The sequence below is a fragment of the Elephas maximus genome, chromosome X, assembly GCF_024166365.1.
Source record: "Elephas maximus indicus isolate mEleMax1 chromosome X, mEleMax1 primary haplotype, whole genome shotgun sequence".
In the NCBI taxonomy this organism is placed as follows: domain Eukaryota; kingdom Metazoa; phylum Chordata; class Mammalia; order Proboscidea; family Elephantidae; genus Elephas; species Elephas maximus.
In genome coordinates this window covers 173,147,288-173,165,117 of record NC_064846.1, presented here as the reverse complement: position 1 = coordinate 173,165,117, position 17,830 = coordinate 173,147,288, and the positions used below count along the sequence as shown (strand labels likewise).

General features: G+C 43.5%; 1 protein-coding gene and 1 long non-coding RNA gene across 13 annotated transcripts in view; one reads left to right on the top strand and one right to left on the bottom strand.

The window, feature by feature from the left end:
- The window catches only part of PNPLA4 (patatin like phospholipase domain containing 4), a 265,224-nt gene extending 260,911 nt beyond the window's left edge, over positions 1–4,313 (bottom strand). For 10 of the 11 annotated variants that reach the window (XR_007515875.1, XR_007515876.1, XR_007515877.1 and 7 more), the window contains exons 1-2: positions 4,230–4,313; positions 2,103–2,295 (exon numbers count right to left, since the gene is read on the bottom strand). Coding sequence is in view for 8 of the 11 variants with exons in the window: in XM_049872309.1 (XP_049728266.1) it covers positions 2,103–2,282 (180 nt within the window). In the remaining 3 variants the exon portion in view is untranslated. Of the gene's footprint in view, positions 1–2,102; positions 2,296–4,002; positions 4,054–4,229 lie in introns of those variants that run through there. The other variant, XM_049872304.1, reaches the window with a different exon arrangement.
- A 98-nt stretch (positions 4,314–4,411) lies between these two features.
- LOC126069201 (uncharacterized) overlaps positions 4,412–17,830 on the top strand; it is a 469,916-nt gene continuing 456,497 nt past the window's right edge. For both annotated transcript variants that reach the window (XR_007515880.1, XR_007515879.1), the window contains exon 1: positions 4,412–5,746. This is a non-coding gene — a long non-coding RNA (uncharacterized LOC126069201). The remainder of the gene's footprint in view (positions 5,747–17,830) is intronic.

Genomic DNA, 17,830 nt, shown 5'->3' with positions numbered 1-17,830 from the left:
GTCTGCATTCACCTGGAGTAGTAGAAGAGAAAGTAGACCCAGGGAGGAGAAAGAAATGATCCACAGGTCTAACTGCCTCCATGAACCACCACCTCCTCTATCACGAGACCAGGAGAAACAGATGGTGCCTGGCTACCATTACTAAACGTTTTGATCAGGGACTCTGTGGATGGATCTTGATCAAAAGGAGAAAAACTGTAGCACAGAACTTCAAATTCACATTGGAACCCAGACTTACTGGATACATTGAGTCTGGAGGAACCCCCGAATCTATTGCCTGGAAACAACTTTAAAGCCATGAACCAAAACTATCCCATGAAGTCATCTCTAAAACAACAGTTTAGCTCAATAAAGAATGTTCGCCTTGAGTACTGCACTTTTATAAAGAATCATCTATATGCACTCAGACTGACAACAGGAACTCTAAAGGACAGACTGGAATTTTAAGGGGTACAGAGTCTATGTCAATGGTGGTGAAACAATATGGGTGGAGATGGTGAGAATCGTGAGACGATGTAAAGAATGTAACCAGTGGCATCGATCTGTACGTGTAGAAATTGCTTTTGAATGGCTGTATATTTTGTTGTGTATATTTACACACACACACACACACAAAAATCCCAGGGTGACTGAAAGGATTAACATGGGAGAGAACTGTCTGCAGTGCTAGGTTTACTCCAGTTTTAACGATGTCTATATAAAAATAAAACTTCCCCTCTCAAAAAAGTAAAGAAAAGAAAACCAAGTTCTAGAAAGAACTAGCCTGCAATTCAAAACCTATGATCCCTATGGTGGGGGGATTTGTTACAGCTTACCTATACTTTTCCTGACTTGGGTTCTCAGCCTGTGTAATCTCTACAGTTTTTAATCACTTTTCTAGTTCGCTATAAACCTACCATATAAATACCGGGGAAGTTCTTAGTTTGCTAGTCCTGCTGTAACACAATGACCACAATGGGGTGGCTTTGAAAAACTGAACTTTATTTTCTCACAGTTCTGGAGGCTAAAAGTCCAATCAGGTGTTGGTTGTGAGGATTCCTTCCTTGTGGGTAGCCTAGGGCTCTCCTTGGTTCCTTGGCCATTCTCACGAGGCTTGTCTGCCCCAGGATGTGCCTGCCTCTGGCTCTCATCTGCTCTTTTAATATCTCAGAAGGGATTAGATTTAAGACACATCCTACTCTGGCATGGTCTCATTAACATAACAAAAAACCCTATTTCCAACCAGCATTACATTGACAGGTAGAGTGGTTAGGATTGCAACACATATTTTGGGGACACACAAGGCAGTCCACAACAGGAAGAAGAGTGAATTTCTGAATAACTGACCTCAGGTATAGTTTCCCTTCCATACGCAGCTCACGAGAGATTTAAGGGCAAGATTTTGATGTGTACAATTTTGCGGTTTTAAAATGATTTAATTTCACTCCTGGGACTGAATGGGTTAAACACTGATTGTTTTATTACTATTCAGAACCACTGAAGTATGTAAGTAATTAGCAAATGCAACACTCACCACCTACAGAACTGTTCCTACTGCCACAGAATGCATAATCACTGTCTAGATAGCAGAAAACTGATTTTTAAAACTCTGACTGCATTAAATAAAATCACCAGATAAAGGCTTATTTTTATTACTTCCGGCTAAATTACTGAGAATTCAGAGTTTTTTTCTTAGGGTGAGAACAAAACAAGGAAAGAAATCTCATGCCTGAGTTTTTATTTATACCCCATTTGTAAATAGGAGTGAGGAGAGTTATCCATCACCTTTTCGAGGCCTTGAAAATAGTCCCTGTATTCTTCTCATGGTCATGTCAAGAAGAAATATCCTTGAAAGAAGCAGAGCTGGAATCTTAAGACGAAATAAAAACTCAGGAGTCATATTTTATTTCCCTGTCTCACTGACACCCAAAATAATCTTCTTTTCCAAAATCAGAGCACGGCTCCCTAAGGATGAAATTTTGAAAGCAAAGTCTTAACCTTTTCTGTTTCCCAGGGACAGGGCTGCTGCTGGAGTTGCCAGATTCTGGCAGAGTTAACACTCAGCTTTGCAGCTGGGTCTTCATTTCTGGACGAGAAACATAGGCCAGCTACGACTTAATTACCTCTATTTTTCCTGGCGCTGTTAGCAGGACAGTGGCAACCAAGGATCCCGCAGAAGCCCCTGCAAAGACCTTGACATCCTTCAGGAGCTTTCTGCCGTGTGTGCAAAGGGCCGATGCTGCCCCCAAGTGGTAGATGCCCAGAAACCCACACGCTGCGAAGGATAAATTGATGGGCTTCATTCTACCTGCAAAACTGACAATACCAAAAACAAATACACATAAAAATGCTGTAAGTTGGTACACAACTGAAAGGTGGCTGGTACGAACCCACCGAGCCAGTCAGGGGGAAAAAGACTTAGCAACTTGTTCCGGTAGAGATTAAAAAAAACAGTCATGAAAACCCTATGGGGCATTTCTACTCTGTCACCTGGGCCCAAATCGACTCCATGGCACACAACACCATTCCACATGCTTAGTTTTATGCCAATCTTCCCTCCAAGGCTTTCTTTTAAGCACAGTAGTTTCAATTAAGGGCCCCTGGTAGCGCAGTGGCTAAGAACTTGGCTGCTAACCAAAAGGTAAGCGGTTTGAATCCATCAGCAGCTCCACGGGACAGAGATGTGGCAGTCGGCTTCCCTAAAGATTACTCCGTTGCCATGAAGTCCATTCCGACTTTTAGCGACCCTATAGGACAGAGGAGAACTGCCCCACAGGGTTTCCAAGGGGCGCCTGGTGGATTTGAACTGCTCACCTTCATGGTTAGAAGCGGTAGCTCTTAACCACTACAAGAGTTTCCTCTCTAAAGATTACAGACTTGGAAGCCCCATGGGGCAGTCTAAGTTCTATAGGGTTGGTATGAGTCAGAATCGACTCCACGGCAACAGGGTTGGGTTGTTCCCCCCCCCCAATTAATTCTAATTATACACCTGAATCTTTCAGGAACCACTCACTCTCTTATTCTTTTTCCTCTCTCACCTTGACCCAACATAGTTCTCTTAACTAAAAAAAAAAAAAAAGGCTTTACAACATTTCATATTTGTTCACTACATACATTTTGCCATCCACTATTTAATTACTTGGCAAGATACAGATGTATAAATTCCAATTGGTAAGACATTTCGGTTTTTTTTTTTTTTTCTTGCTCTTAAAACAATTTTTTTTTGCTCCTATTGTGGAAACGTGAAATTATTAGACTGCAGCAAATTGCAAGTGAACATCACATTTGCTCTTTGAAAGTGCAGCGATGAATTCCAAAGAGGTCCCTGCACCCATTTTCATTATGAATATCCATATTTTTAAAAAATGATGCTCACAATTATTCAATCAGGTATTAATTCTACATATATTATGCATACCATGACCAATAATAAATATATATATTCCTGAAACATATATAAAATGTATATTATTGTCAAAAGCTCAAGACAGACTGAGGTCATGACTGGCAAAGGCCATTAAGGCTCAAAGAGATGTCATGGGCACTACTTTATGTGTGCACCCAATCTCGGATGCCTCGGTGGGCCCGGTTTGACCGCCTGCATGAAACCCCGCCATCACGGCGCTGCCCATCGGAAGCCCCCAGGATTCGCTTTGGGCGCTGAAGGGCACAGACTCGGTGACCTTCAGGTTCCCCTAAAACTACTGTTCCCACTGCACCCAGCCGGGCCCTGCGGCGGAGGGAAGGCCCAGCCACCGCAGACTGAGAATCGGGGTCCCCGCTCCGCAAAGCTGGAGCCCCAGTTTTGATTTCATTTTTGTTGATGGGGGTTTGGGGGTCGGGGCGGTCAGCGTCCCCGCGGCCCGGGGCCCCCACGCGCAGGCCCAATGCCAGCTGGCGGCCTGAAGGAGGCGAGGCTGGGGTCGCCACCGCCTCCAGGCAGCCCACCCGGACCGCCCGCCCCCGAAGCAGCCTCGGAGGTGCAGAGTCCGCCCGTCGCCCGGCCCCTGCGCTCGGTCCTACCAATGTAAGCCTGCAGCACCTCCGTGTAAAACCGCCCCTTACTCGGAAGGCGGGGCCGGGCCATCATTCAACGCGGCTCCGCCTATCAGCGCCCGGCCAAGCTGGACGCGTGCCCGCCCCGGAACTTCCTGCGGAAGAGGTCGGGGGCCTGCCTGCCCGCGCGGCCCGTGACGTCACCGGGCCGACGCGAGCGTCTGCTTCGGCCCCGCCTCCTCCATTTAACTTACTGGGCTAAAGATGGCGGCGCCCGCTCGGCCGCTCGAAGCCGGAATTTCGGCTGTGGGCAAGGGACAAAGTTTTCTCATGTCGTGCTATCAGGCGATATCTAGGGGCGCTCTCTCGTCTCCGGAAGCCTTTCAATGCGGCCTCCGTGCCGGTCCTTAGCTGTGAGCCAGCTGCCCTGAATGACTCATTTGTGCACAGGAAGTGCTTGTCCCGCCTCGGGTCGGTCTCCCGGAAGCAGTTCCTCTCCGTCTCTGCCCCCGTGCCCTGCGGGGCGGTCCAAAGGCCCAGCTGGGCGGGATCAACGCTGCCTGCAGGTTGTCAAGGGCTACGTTTAGTTTCTCGCTGCGCGGTTGTTGCTATGGTTTGAGTATGGCATCGGACAGTGTTCGTTCACATCCTCCATTTGCCTTAGGCTGTGTGATCTTGGGAAGGTTTCACAACCTCTCTGACCAATGGATGGTCAAATCCGAGTCCGCGCTAGATCGTGAAGCTCGTGCCACATAGTGGACCTGCTGTGCTGTCGGTGGCACCACTGGCCCTGGTCATACCTGAGAAGCAGCTTTAAGTGGTGGCCAAACTGGCCGACATCCTTACCTAGGTTTATTTACAGGACTCAGCCCGTTCTTTTTCTCCCTGAAGAATATCTCCGTTGTCTGACCCTAATAACCGAGCCCCAAAGAATCCTAGACTTCCCAGGTGAAGGTTCACCGGGTCCCCTTGTTTAAGATCAGAGATTGACTGTCACTGCAGCTTCAGAAGACAATTGGGAAATGGCAGTGTCTGCCTTAAGCAAAACAGGGAAGAGGGCTGATCACCCCAAATCGCTTGTACTTCAGGCTTTTTGTCTTCCTCCTTTTGCACTGAGAGACACCTGACCTCTGGCTTGCAACACGTTTTGTAAGCAAGAGTCCTTGATGTCATGATATTTTTAATTCTCGTAAATTATTTGAGACAGCTAATCCTGAAAACACCCGAATGCCTTAGCATCGCGTAACTACAGGACCCTATGAATTTTTTACTATCGTCAGGGTTTAGTGAAGGGAAGGTGAAGTGTATTCTCCTTCTTCCGCCTTCAGCCTTCCACAGTCCTCTAAGTGTTTGCCACTGTGGCCCTCCAATCACGATTATCTTCCAGGAATCTTATTAGAAGGGAAGAATCTCAGACACCCTCCCAGATTTCCAGCATCCGAATCTGCATTTTAACAGAACCCCCACGGATTGCCATGCATATTCAGATGAGTGAGTTAGAACCTAACCACCTTGCTTTCCGGATTGAAGGTGTTGCTGTGGATTCAACATTTTAAGGAGAGACATTTGCAGAGCCTGAATCTGGGGTAGTGATGGCAGAGCGGCTGCTTCCTATATTTGGGCACTGCCAGTAGGTTGACTGAGAAAACAGATGGAAACTGTATTTCTGGACAGCCTGGACAAACACCAACACTGTGGGATCCTTAGCTTAAAGGAAGGATAAACTCACGAGTTCCTGTCACACCTGGCCAGCCAACAGAGCTCTCCAAATGTAAGTCTCATAAGAAATGTGTCCCAAAATGCTGTATAATTTGATCCTCAGAATTTTAAATTCTCTTCCCTGTTTCTCCTTCTTACCCCATACCATATTTACATCTAAGTAGTTTAAATGTTCAAAGGCAGTGGGTAGTTTAAATGTTCAGCTCTCAAAGTAAGGAAAAATACCAAGATCATTCACATTTATCTTTGTAACTTCAGCGCCAAGTGTAGCACTTGGCACATAGTATATGATGGCTAAATATTTGTTTCAGATATTGGATTTAACTTAGTTACTGTTGAGATCAGAGTAAGAGTAATTCAGTTGACTTTAAGAACGTTTCTCAGTAATGAATGTGCTTATTTTTGCTTTTCTATTTTCCTTAGTAATTTAGCTTTGAGCTGATTCATTTACTCAGCCATTTATCAAGCATTTATTAAGCATCCGTTATGTGGAATCGACTCGACGGCACTGGGTTTTTTGGGTTATGTGGCAAGCACTGTGCTGGCACAGGGCATCTGAAGTTGAAAGTAATTCAGCTCCTGGTCAGCAGGACGTCAGGTGGGAGGCAGACATCCGGTGCATAATGACAAAACTGCTAATGGCAGCATGCTCATTCAACAAGGTGCTCTGTCTGTGCACACACAGCTGGAGAGCTGAAGCCCCTAGCTCCGGGAGGTGCCTACAGTAACGAGCGCCTGGCACATCAACAGGTGCCCAAGCCTGGTGGCTCCTGTCCCTGCTCCCGGGTTCCTCCTGCAAGGTTTCAGCACGTCTTTCCATGAAGAGGGAGAAAGGAGCGTAGATAAAGGCTGTTTGCCGCACCTCTGGCCCAAGTCAGAATCTTATCTCAAACTCTTTGAGTCTAATCTCTCCCTAGACTCTACTATCTATGTACTGTTATTTTATTTTCCTGTTATGGCATCTTAATACTTGTCAGTACCTCTGTCCAGCAGGTCATCCTTGCCTCTTCAGCCCACTGAGGCTCCCTCTCACTTTCTAACACCTCATCCTTGTCATCTCCTCCCAGGGGCTTGCACTGACTAACTGTAGAGATTGGATGCTTGCTCTTTAATCTCAGGGGAATGTGGCCACACTGCTGGGGCATAAAGCGCCACTCTTTCCATGGGATGCCAAGTAATAACTCATGGTAACATGCCCTCTGTGCCTACTTTAAACAATCCCTTGCCTTGAGACCATGATAAAGTTCAGAGAGAAGGATTTTTGGATTCATGGGGTAGATCTTCCCATTTTAAACCACAGGGGAGAAGCTGCAACGGTTCCCATTGCTCACGGTCTCTGAGGATGAAGCATGGGGCTGCAACAATGAGCTCAAACATAGCAACGATCTTGAGGATGGTGCAGGACTGGGCAGTATCTCGTTCTGTTGTATGTAGGGTCACTATGAGTCAGAACTGACTCGATGGCACCTAACAGCAACAATGTGTGTGTATACACATATATGTAAATATATTTTTCTTTAATATTGAGGCTACTCAAGTCAAGTGTTTAATTAAATTTATCATATAAATCACTTGATCCTGAATTCTCATGAGATTTTTGACTGAACAGAACACAATTCCTTTTGGAAAGCCAATGAGGTAAAGAAGGGAATATCAAAAGTAAGAAAGCTTCTGGTTTAATAACATTTGAAAATAAAAAAAAAGGAAATCCTTGAGAAATATAGTTTGCTTATGATTTGATACATCTGCCAAACCAAACCAAACCCATTGCCATCGAGTGGATTCTGACTCATAGCGACCCTACAGGACAGAGTGGAGCTGCCCCATAGGGTTTCCAAGGCTGTAATCTTTACAGAGAGCCCCTGGTGGTTTAGTGGTTAAGCAAAAGGCTGGCAGTTCAAACTCACCAGCCGTTGCTGGGGAAAGAGATGTGGCAGTCTTCTTCTGTAAAGATTTACAGCCTTGGGAACCCAATGGGGTAGTTTTACTCTGTCCTAGAGGGTTGCTATGAATTAGAATCAACTGGACGGCAGTGGGTTTGGTTTTTTGTTTTGGAAGTCTCCTTGTCCCAAAACAGCCCACCTACCTACGCACAAACTTTTTAAAAAAGCCCAGTGAAAGCAATTTGTATTCTCTGCCTTCAATGCCATTTGTACTTTGTTGCAAAACACTATACCTTTGATGTGGCCACTTCTAGTTTGTTCAGAAGAACGGAATAGTCCTTCTTGTTGCCCTTCAAGTAACTTTCTTCCATTGCAGACGATTACTGGGGACATAACATCCATGTCAAATCAGTGGTATTGTGGGTGATGAACAGATGGACGGCTTCAGTGCCTTACGCGTCATCAAATGTACCCCACCTTAATTTAGACTGCGGGGTCTAATCATGACCCATGCTGTTATGGAAAGACACCTCCGAATTGCCGAAACATTCAAGTATGCAATCCCCTCATTTCAAAGGGACAAAATCAGGATTTCAGTCTGTTTTGTCTTTGGCAAGTTGCCTCCCTTTCCTAGAATCCACTCCTAGTTACTGGAATCTTGGTAATGCTTTCTACACTTAGGGAACATCCATTAGAGGCCAGTACTTGACACACAGTCTCATAGAATTTTTACAACAGCGATGAAAGGTCGACATTTATAATAGATGAGAAGTTAGAGTTAAAACCATTTTCCCAGGTCCATGCAGAGACAAAGAGGGTCCGCCGTGCGCTCTCTCTGATTCCAAAGCCTATACACACACCTACCTTCCCTATGCCTTTTCATAAATGAATTAATGTCGAACATTGCATCCTTCTGCCACCGTGGGCCTCAGAACCTGGTTACTTCCTTCAGCTGTTTCTCTGCTCAGAATTTGTAAGTGGCGTTCATATTTGGATAATTTTAATTTTACCCAAAAATGGCAGCATCCCCTAAGAAATTTCATGTATGATTTTTTTTTAATTTATCTATAGCTGTTAGAGAACTTGTTCACAGCTTTAAAAGAACAAAATCAAGCAAGCCATGCAATTAATTACAGCCGCCCTTTCTCCATTTATCAATTACAACATTACTGTCTTTGATGATTCCTTTTCCTGGAAGCTCTGTCATAGTGTCAGTTATTGTAAAAAGAAGGTAATTTCCATTTGGAGTGATATTACAAAAGGGCATCATGTTATTGACCAAGGTCTTAACTCCGAGTAAATCATATGCCTAGTTATTTGTCTTCATGCCTTTGCCCACTGAATAAACTTTATTGACTGTTAAATATGTGACAGGGACTGGGCTAGGCATTAAAAAAAAAAAAAAGATTCTTAAGATAAACTCTCTGCCTTTAGTTCACTGTTTTTTTCTTGATGGAAATTCCTTTCACATTTCTCTAGTTCCTAAAACTGGAGTTACCTTTTAAGGTTGAAATCAAACTTAAGAAAAACAAAACAAATCAAAACAAAAAAACGGTTGCTGTGGCGTTGGTTCTGACTCCTGGCGGCCCCATATGTGTCAGAGTGGCACTGTACTCCGTTTGGTTTTCAGTGGCTGATTTTTCAGAAGTAGGTCACCAGGCCTTCTGAAGTACCTCTAGGTGGACTCGAACCTCCGACCTTTGGTTTAGCTGTGGGGCATGTTAACCTTTTGTACCACCTAGGGACTCCAAAACTTTACTCCCTCGATAAATTCTTTCTGGATACTTTCAACCATTTTTTGTCACACTTAACCACACCCTCCTCTTTGTTATCACACATAAGTCTGCTATAGCATTTATTACCTTTTGTCTTAGTAAGGAGCCTCGGTGGCACGGTGGTTAAGCGCTCAGCTGCGAGCGGAGAGGTTGACTGTTCCAAACTTCCCAGAGCCTGTTCAGGAGAAAGACCAGCTGATCCACTCCAGTAAAGATGAAACGCGTTGTCGTGGAGTCAATTCCGACTCATAGAGACCCTATAGGACAAAGCAGAACTGCTCCATAGGGTTTCCAAGGTGTAATCTTTACAGGAGCAGACTGCCACATCTTTCTCCCACGGAGCAGCGGCTGATGGGTTTGAACCCCTGACCTTTTGGTTAGCAGCTGGGTGCATAACCACTGCACCACCAGGGTTCTTTATGGTTAGTAGTGGGGTGTAAACTGTTTTTGCCACTAACTGGCATTTAGCCCACGTATAAAACAGGAATATTCTGATTGAGTCCTCCAGAGACGAGCCATTATTCCCCAAGCAAGTAAGAATACAACCGTGATGTTTGATGCATTAAAAAGTAAGTTGAAATATTAAATATGTTTAAAAAAAAAAACCATAAAAAGTATTTGGCATGAATGTTGTTCAACGTTGAATTAACATTGAGTTTGTTCTGCCTCTTGGCCTTTTGTGGGCTGTTTTGGACGTTGGAGATGGTACACAACTCTTGCTCACCATGTCAGTGTGAATAGACGTGAATGTTTGCCCATGATAAATTTCCTTGTATGACGCTGTGGGACTTAAGAGCTGTTCCAAGGATCTTACCTTACACACAGGGTCAGAGAAGTAGGTGGTAAGTAAACCCTTGTTTTTGACGGTAGTGACAATAACAATAACATTTCTTCCACCAAAAGCCTTTCGTAGAGCAGAAGGTGACCCCAAAGGTCTCTCCTTCATCATCTCTGGCTTCAAAGCACACCATCAGAAGGCGTTTTGGAAAAAGATACAGTCACCATTTATTACAAGTTCACTAAAGTATCTCATCGTTTATTTTAAAACCACAAATAAATATGCCATTAAGACAGACTCTAAAACAGGTTCTTTAAAGCATGTTCGCCGAATTCCCTAAAATATACAGATGGTTTTTCTGTTTGGAAAACTACCAAAAGGACAGATAAAACAGGGAAGGAGTCGGAAATGGAAGTCACAGTGAAATTTTGAAAGCACCAATTTGACATGTAAAAGACTGGTATAATTTGAAGATCGATTATGACTCGAATTCTCAGAAAATTAGCGACAAAGTAGGAGGCTATTAGAATTATAATGTTATGGGAGAGTATTTGTTGAATATTATGGACTTAGACAGTTTTTCTCTGGGGAAAAAAAAGTTCCCAAGTTCTGATGAATGGGCCTAGATCCCAGTTATCCTTGATTGCCATCAAGTCGATTCCAACTCATGGCGACCCCATGTGTGTCAGGGTAGAATTTTCCCCATACGGTTTTCTGTGGCTGCAGCCTTTTGGAAGTAGATTGCCAGGCCCTGCTTCCAGGGTGACTCTGGGTGGGCTCAAACCGCCGACCTTTCAACTAGTAATCAAGCGTTTAACCATTTCTGCCACCCAGGGACTCCTTAAACCCCTAAAAAAACAAAAAACCCTATAGGCAGATAAATATAAAATACTGAAAATGTAAAATTATTCTCTGTTGATAAAAGAGATGAGAGTTCAAAGTTGTTCTGACAGCGTGCAGTGCTTTGGGGAAGGCCCTCTCCAGGCGTGCTGGCCTAACATCAGCCGTGTTTCTGAATTCCCACATGGAAGCCCAAGGACCCTAGCTCTATTGTTATTTTAAGCACCAGGTTTCTTTCCTGTATTTTTTTCTCTCTCTCCTCACCTTAAGCAACACAAATGCTGTGCGTGTCCTTACTGGCCTTATTTTTTGAGTCGTTAGAGGAAGGAAATAATGCCAGATTTCCATTTGTCTTTATTTAACATGTACCTGCGTGGCACTTATAACGGGCCTCTGCTAAGCACCTTGCTAATATTAACGCATTTAATGGCCCTAAAAATCCTACAGGGTAGGTAACTAGGGGCACTTGCATTTATTTTTAATTTTATTGTACCTTAGGTGAAACTTTACAGCTCAAGTTAGTTTCTTATTAAAAAAATTTATTCACATATTGTTTTGTGACATTGGTAGCAATCCCCAGAATGTGACAGCGTTCTCCCCCTTTCCACTGCCTACCAGCACCCTCTGCCTTCGGCTTCCTCATGAGGAAGGAAGGTCTGAAAGGAAAAGGAACAATGGCTTGCTCTTTCTTTCTATGTCGTTATTTTCAGTCTCAGTGGCTGGCCAACACAGGGAAGTAACAGGAGGAAGAAAGGATGTGACAGGGTTCCTTGGCTATTTGTGTGTCTTGGTACACCTTCGGCTTCTGCAGAGCGAACCGTTAGCACCACCGAGGGACCCTATTCTTAGTTACCTGGTGCTGCTATGAGAGAAATACCAAACGTGGGTGACTTTAAAGAACAGACATTTATTTTCTCACAGTTTAGGAGGCAAAAAGTCAGAATTCAGGGTGCCGGCTCTAGGAGAGGTTCCTTGTCTCTTTTCAGCTTCTGTTTCTTGGTTCCTTGGCGGCGCCCGTGTGGCATCTGTCTTTCCCCGGTTTGTGCTTGCTTACTCCTTGGCGATCTCCGTGTGGCATGTCTTTCCCCAGTTTGTGCTTGCTTACTCCTTGGCGATCTCCATGTGGCATCCATCTTTCCGCAGTTCGTGCTTACTTACTTCTGTGCCTAATCTGCTCTTCTGATAGCTCAGAAGTACCTAGGTTTATAATTGTTATATATTCTTGATAAATTTTCTATCATGAAATAGGGGCCTGGAGTACAGTGGTTAAGCCGATTAAGTGATTAAGTTAATGCCGACTCATAGCGAACCTACAGGGCAGAGTAGAGCTGCCTCACAGGGTTTCCAGGGAGTGCCTGGTGGATTCAAACTGCCCATCTTTTGGTTAGCAGCTGGAGCTCTTAACCAGTATGTCACCAGGGTTTCCAGTGGTTAGGCATTCAGTTGTCAATCAAAAAGCCAGCAGCTGGAATCCATCACCTGCACCTTGGAAACCCTATGGGGCAGCTCGGCTGTGTCCTGTAGGGTCGCTATGAGGTGGAACTGACTCGATGGCAGTGGATGGGTGGATATCATGAAATAACGCCTTCTTTGTCTCTTCTAACAATTTTAGCTTTGAAGACTGTTTTGTCTGATATTAGGATAGTCGCTCCAGTTTTCTTTCGTTACTGTTTGTATGGAATATCTTTTTCATTCTTCCACTTTCAACCTCTTTAAGCCTTTGGATCTAAAGTGACTGTCCTGTAGATAGCATACAGTTAGATCAGGCTTTTATCCGTTTTTCCAGTCTCTACCTTTTAATTGGAAAGTCTGTTGTAAATGATGTTGTCTTCTTGTTAATTGTAATTTCCGTCTTTTTTTTTTTTGGCAGATATAAGAATACAGTTACTTTTTGTATATAAAACTTTGTTGTGGATTCAGTTGTGTCCCCCCAAAATATGTGTTGTAAATTCTGATCTCTATGCCTGTGGTTATAATCCCATTGGGGATTGGTTTTCTGTTATGTTAGTGAGACAGGAGCTGTGTATGGTGTTTTGAGTCAACCTGTTTTGAGATATAAAAGACATTAAACAAGCAAGCAAGTAAGCAGAGCTGGGGTAAGACAGATGCCAAGACACAGGGAGATCTCCAGGGAATCAGGAAGCAGACACTGGAGAGACAAGGACCTTCCTCCAAAGCCAACAGAGAGAGAGACAGCCTTCCCCTAGAGCCGGTGCCCTGAATTTGTATTTCAAGCCTCCCAAACTGTGAGATAATAAATTTCTGTTTGTTAAAGCCATCCACTTGTGGTATTTCTGTTATAGCAGCACTAGATAACTAAGACAGCTTTATATCCTACAATCTTGCTAAATTCAGCTATTCTATTATCAATTTTTCCGGTTCTTTAGTATTTTCTATAGAGGCAATCAGGTCATTTGCAAACAGTTTTACTTCTTCGTTTCCAATCTCTATGCCTTTTATTTCTTTTCTTGCCTTATTGCACTGTGTGGTTAAGTGTTTGCTGCTAACCAAAAGGTTGGCAGTTCTAATCCGTCAGCCACTCCTTGGGAACCCTATAGGACAGTTCCACTCTGTCCTACAGGGTCACTTAACGTCAGGATTGACTCGACGGTAACGGGTTTCTTAATGAGCTTAGGTCCTCCATTCCTATGTAAAATACGAATAATAGGGAAGGTGGACATTTGTCTTTGCTGGTATTGGGGGGAAGCATGTGTTCTTTCACTATTAAATATTGGAAGTTTTTCCTCGACCGCTTTCATCAGGTTGAAGAAATCCCCTTCTATTCCTACTTTGCTGAGTTTTTTTTTTTTTTAATCATAGAATTTTGTCAGATGCTTTTTCTGCAGTCATTGAAATGATCATATAGCTTTTTTTTTTGGCGTACTAATAGGATGAGTTGTCATTAGGTTGTTAGGAGCCGTGAACTCAATTTTCGACTTATAACACAACCCCAAAATATAGGAAGCAAAAAAATGGCAGAAATGAAGTTTCAGCAGTAACAGCTGAGGACTTGAATACCTCACTTTCAATAACAGAACAGCTAGACCAAAGAAAAGAAAACAGAACACCTGAACAATGCTATAAACCAACTAGACTTAACCGACACGCGTAGATCACATCACCCAACAGCAGCAGAATACATATTCTCTTCTATTCCAGGTTTCCTAAGGGTTTTTATCGAGAAAGGGTGTTGGACCTTGTCAGATGTTTCCCTACATCAGTTGAGGTGATGATTATCTGTCTGTCTGCTGCAGTCTACCAGAACGCGTATTACGTTGATTAACTTTTCAGCTTTTGAACCCCTCCTGAATTTCTCGGAGAATGGCCACTAGGTCACGGTGCCTGATTCTTTTAATATGCTTCTGGACTCAGTTTGCTATCATTTTGTTCAGGATTTTTGTATCTATGTCCAGACATAAAATGCTGACGTATTACATGACTCCATTTACATGAAATATTCAAAATATATAAATTCATAGAGACAAAAAGCGTTTAGGGTTTGCCAGGGGCTGGGGGGAGGGAGAAGTGGGGAGTGACTGCTTGATGGGTAGGGGATTTATTTTTGAGGTGTTGAAATGTTCTGGAATTAGATAATTGTGATGGTTATACAACATTGTGAATGTACTGTAAGTCACTGAATTGTACACTTTAGAATTATTAAAATGAAGAATTATGTGGGGGAAAAAAACTTTCAGAACCTGATTCAAAGGGAAATTAAAAGTTAAGACTAAAAGACAAGCAAGACACTTTTATCCTCAAAACCAAACACACACACACACAAAAAGTAGTTAGGTTTAAGACAAACCCTACACTGATATGGCCTCATCAGTGTAACAAAGAAAACCTTATTCCTAAAGGGGATCACACTGACTGGTATAGAGGTTAGGATTTCCAACATGAATTTTGGGAGGAAAACAGTTCAATCCACACCTCTTTTCTGAGTTCAAAGAAAGTTCCAGTTGAATGGGAAGGCATGGCCTCTTGAGGCAGGCAGCACCCCTGCTGACACGTTCTGCTTCCTATGTGACTCACTGGTCTCCCCCACCTCCTGGGTCAACCAGAATTCTGTACTTACGTGGCATCTGGGACGCTATATATGAAAGGGGTGGCAAGGAACAGCAGACTCCCATGTTGTGTGTGTCTTCTCTGCTTATGTGCACTCTTCATTGTCCCATGGGACTTCACTCATAACACAAGTTCAAATACAAAATCATTAAGCATTTTTCAAGATGGCGGCCTCAGGACATGAACCGAGCACATGGCCCTTCTGAGCAGAGCGGTCTGTGTGACTGCACAGGTTTCCTGTCCGTGAAGCTGACCCTGCTCTCCGGGATACCCAGATATTATCCTGGGGGAGAACGGGGAAAGAAGAAACTTCTGAGTCTGCCTGAAATGAGACCGTCATAATTATACAGTAGAAACCAAACCCGTTGCCGTCAAGTCGATTCCAACTCATAGAGACCCTATAGGACAGAGTAGAACTGCCCCACAGGGTTTCCAAGGAGCTGCTAGTGGACTCGAACAGCCGGCCTTTTGGTTAGCAGCCGTAGCTCGTAACCACTGTGCCACCAGGGCTATACTTATAAAATGAAAAAAAAGGAATAAAATAAAATAATTAGCTCCATTTGTTTTTAAATAATGAAGATTCTTTGCTTCCATTCTTTGATTCTTTGCCTTAGTCAAGATTCCTTTGGTTACTGAGAAGGAAAGCAAACATCATTGTAAGTGGAAGGAGAAAATTATTATAAGAATATAGAAGGCACAGAAGGAAGGACTGGCACCGGGAAAGGCTTCAGAAGCCACGCTTCCTCTCTGGACTTCCAGGCTCACTTGAATTCTCACTCAGCCTCTCGTTTCCCTTCCTCTCGGGAAACCTCCATCCTCTGCTTCTCTACGTGCACATGACCAAACGTGGTGGCCCCTCAGCTCTGCAGTTCACAGGCAACCTGCGCAGACAAAGGAGCACCTCCTACACCCTAGTCCGTACCTCTGGTGGAGGGAATCTGATTGGCTAAATGTGGACCTATCCCTGGTGAAACCATGGGTGAGTGGTGGGTGGGGGCAAGGAACAGCAGACTCCCATGTTGTGTGTGTCTTCTCTGCTTATGTGCACCCTTCATTGTCCCATAGGACTTCAGTCATAACACAAACTATTTCTAATATCTTAGAGCCCTGGTGGTGCCAGTGATTAAGCGTTGGACTGCTAACCAAAAGGTCGACAGTTCATATCTACCAGGCACTCCTTGGAAACTCAGTGGGGCAGTTTTTCTCTGTCCGATAGGGTTGCTATGAGTTGAAATTGACTCGAAGACAACGGATAAAGGTAGTTAAGGTATTATCCAAAGAGTTGGAGCCCTGGTGGCGCAGTGGTTAAGAGTTTGACTGCTAACCAAAAGGTTGGCAGTGGCAATCCACCAACCGCTCCTTGGAAGCCCTATGGGGCAGTTCTACTCTGTCCTATAGGGTCGCTATAAGTCAGAATTGACTTGACGGCAACAGATTTGTTTTTTTTTTTCGTTTATCCAGAGTCGAGAAAACTTCTGATCCTTGATTTTTTGAGGAGCTCAGTTAAAATGATAGTAGCAGTTAAGCCCAGCAGGTTCTCAGAGATGTTTGCCTGTAATTAATGAGTGGCTTTCCGAGATCACAGGCATACTCCCACAAAACTTGACACCAGATGGAGGTGACTTGTGTGCAAATATGGATTCTCCAGGTCTATTGTTTTCTGTTTCCCTTCTGACCCCTGCTGGCTGATAGTAACTGAACGTTGCAAATCTCAGGCCAGGGTAAATAAATGCCAGAAAGAAGCCATGTTTGGAAGGGTGAAGGGATCTCACTTGAACGTGGCCTTAGTCAGATTAGCTGAGTTCCCTGTTACCTGTACTTTGCCATTTTCCAAATGACCTTGAGAGGGCACAAAGTCTTCGAGCAGAAAGTCTTCAGACCAATTCACTTGCCGCCTTGAATCCACACATGTTAGGCAGAAAGGACGTCTCTGTGTTGAAATTTCAATAGAAAATTAAATGTGTGGAAAAGCAGACATTACATTAACGTTGGTCGTTTTTGACCCCCTTGTCTCTTGCATCCTTCAGCCTTTCTCTGTCGAGCGTTTATTGACTTTGAAGATTAGGTGAATTATAGTGTGTCCTGGATAGAAATTACAGGGTTATAGAATTTTTTTTTTTTTTTTTTTAGAATATAGCTGCTGCTTCAGTTCTTTTCAAATTTTATTTTTACCTAAAATGTCCATTGAATTACCAAATATCTTTATTAGCTATTTTTTACATGAAGAAAATAATTTTTTAAATAAGAACAGGCAATTTCTGTACTAACGAGTATACTTACCTTTCAAAATTAGAGCTACAGTTAACAGCTCAGGATATGGACATAGGATTTAAAACTACACACACACACATACACACACACACGAAGATAATTGTTTCACAAATGAAGGCCAAGTTTTTCTAATCCTGTTAAAATTTAGCTTTTTAAAAAAATAATTTTTTTAATTTTCAAAGCAACATATATTTGCCATAAAAAGCTTAGAGACTACAATAAAATAAAAAAAAATCACTCTCCAGGTAATACCAATATATAAGATATATTCATACACACATAGTTGTTATTTTTAGGTGCCCTAAAGTCAGTTCTGACTCATAGCAATCCTGTGTACAACAGAATGAAACAGTGCCTGGTCCTGCTCCCTCCTCACAATCATTGTTGTGGTTGAGCCCACTGTTGCAGCCACTGTGTCAGTCCATCTCATTGAGGGTCTTCCTCTTTTTCACTGACCCTCTACTTTGCCAAGCATGATGTCCTTCTCCAGGGACTGATCCCTCCTGATAACATGTCCAAAGTAT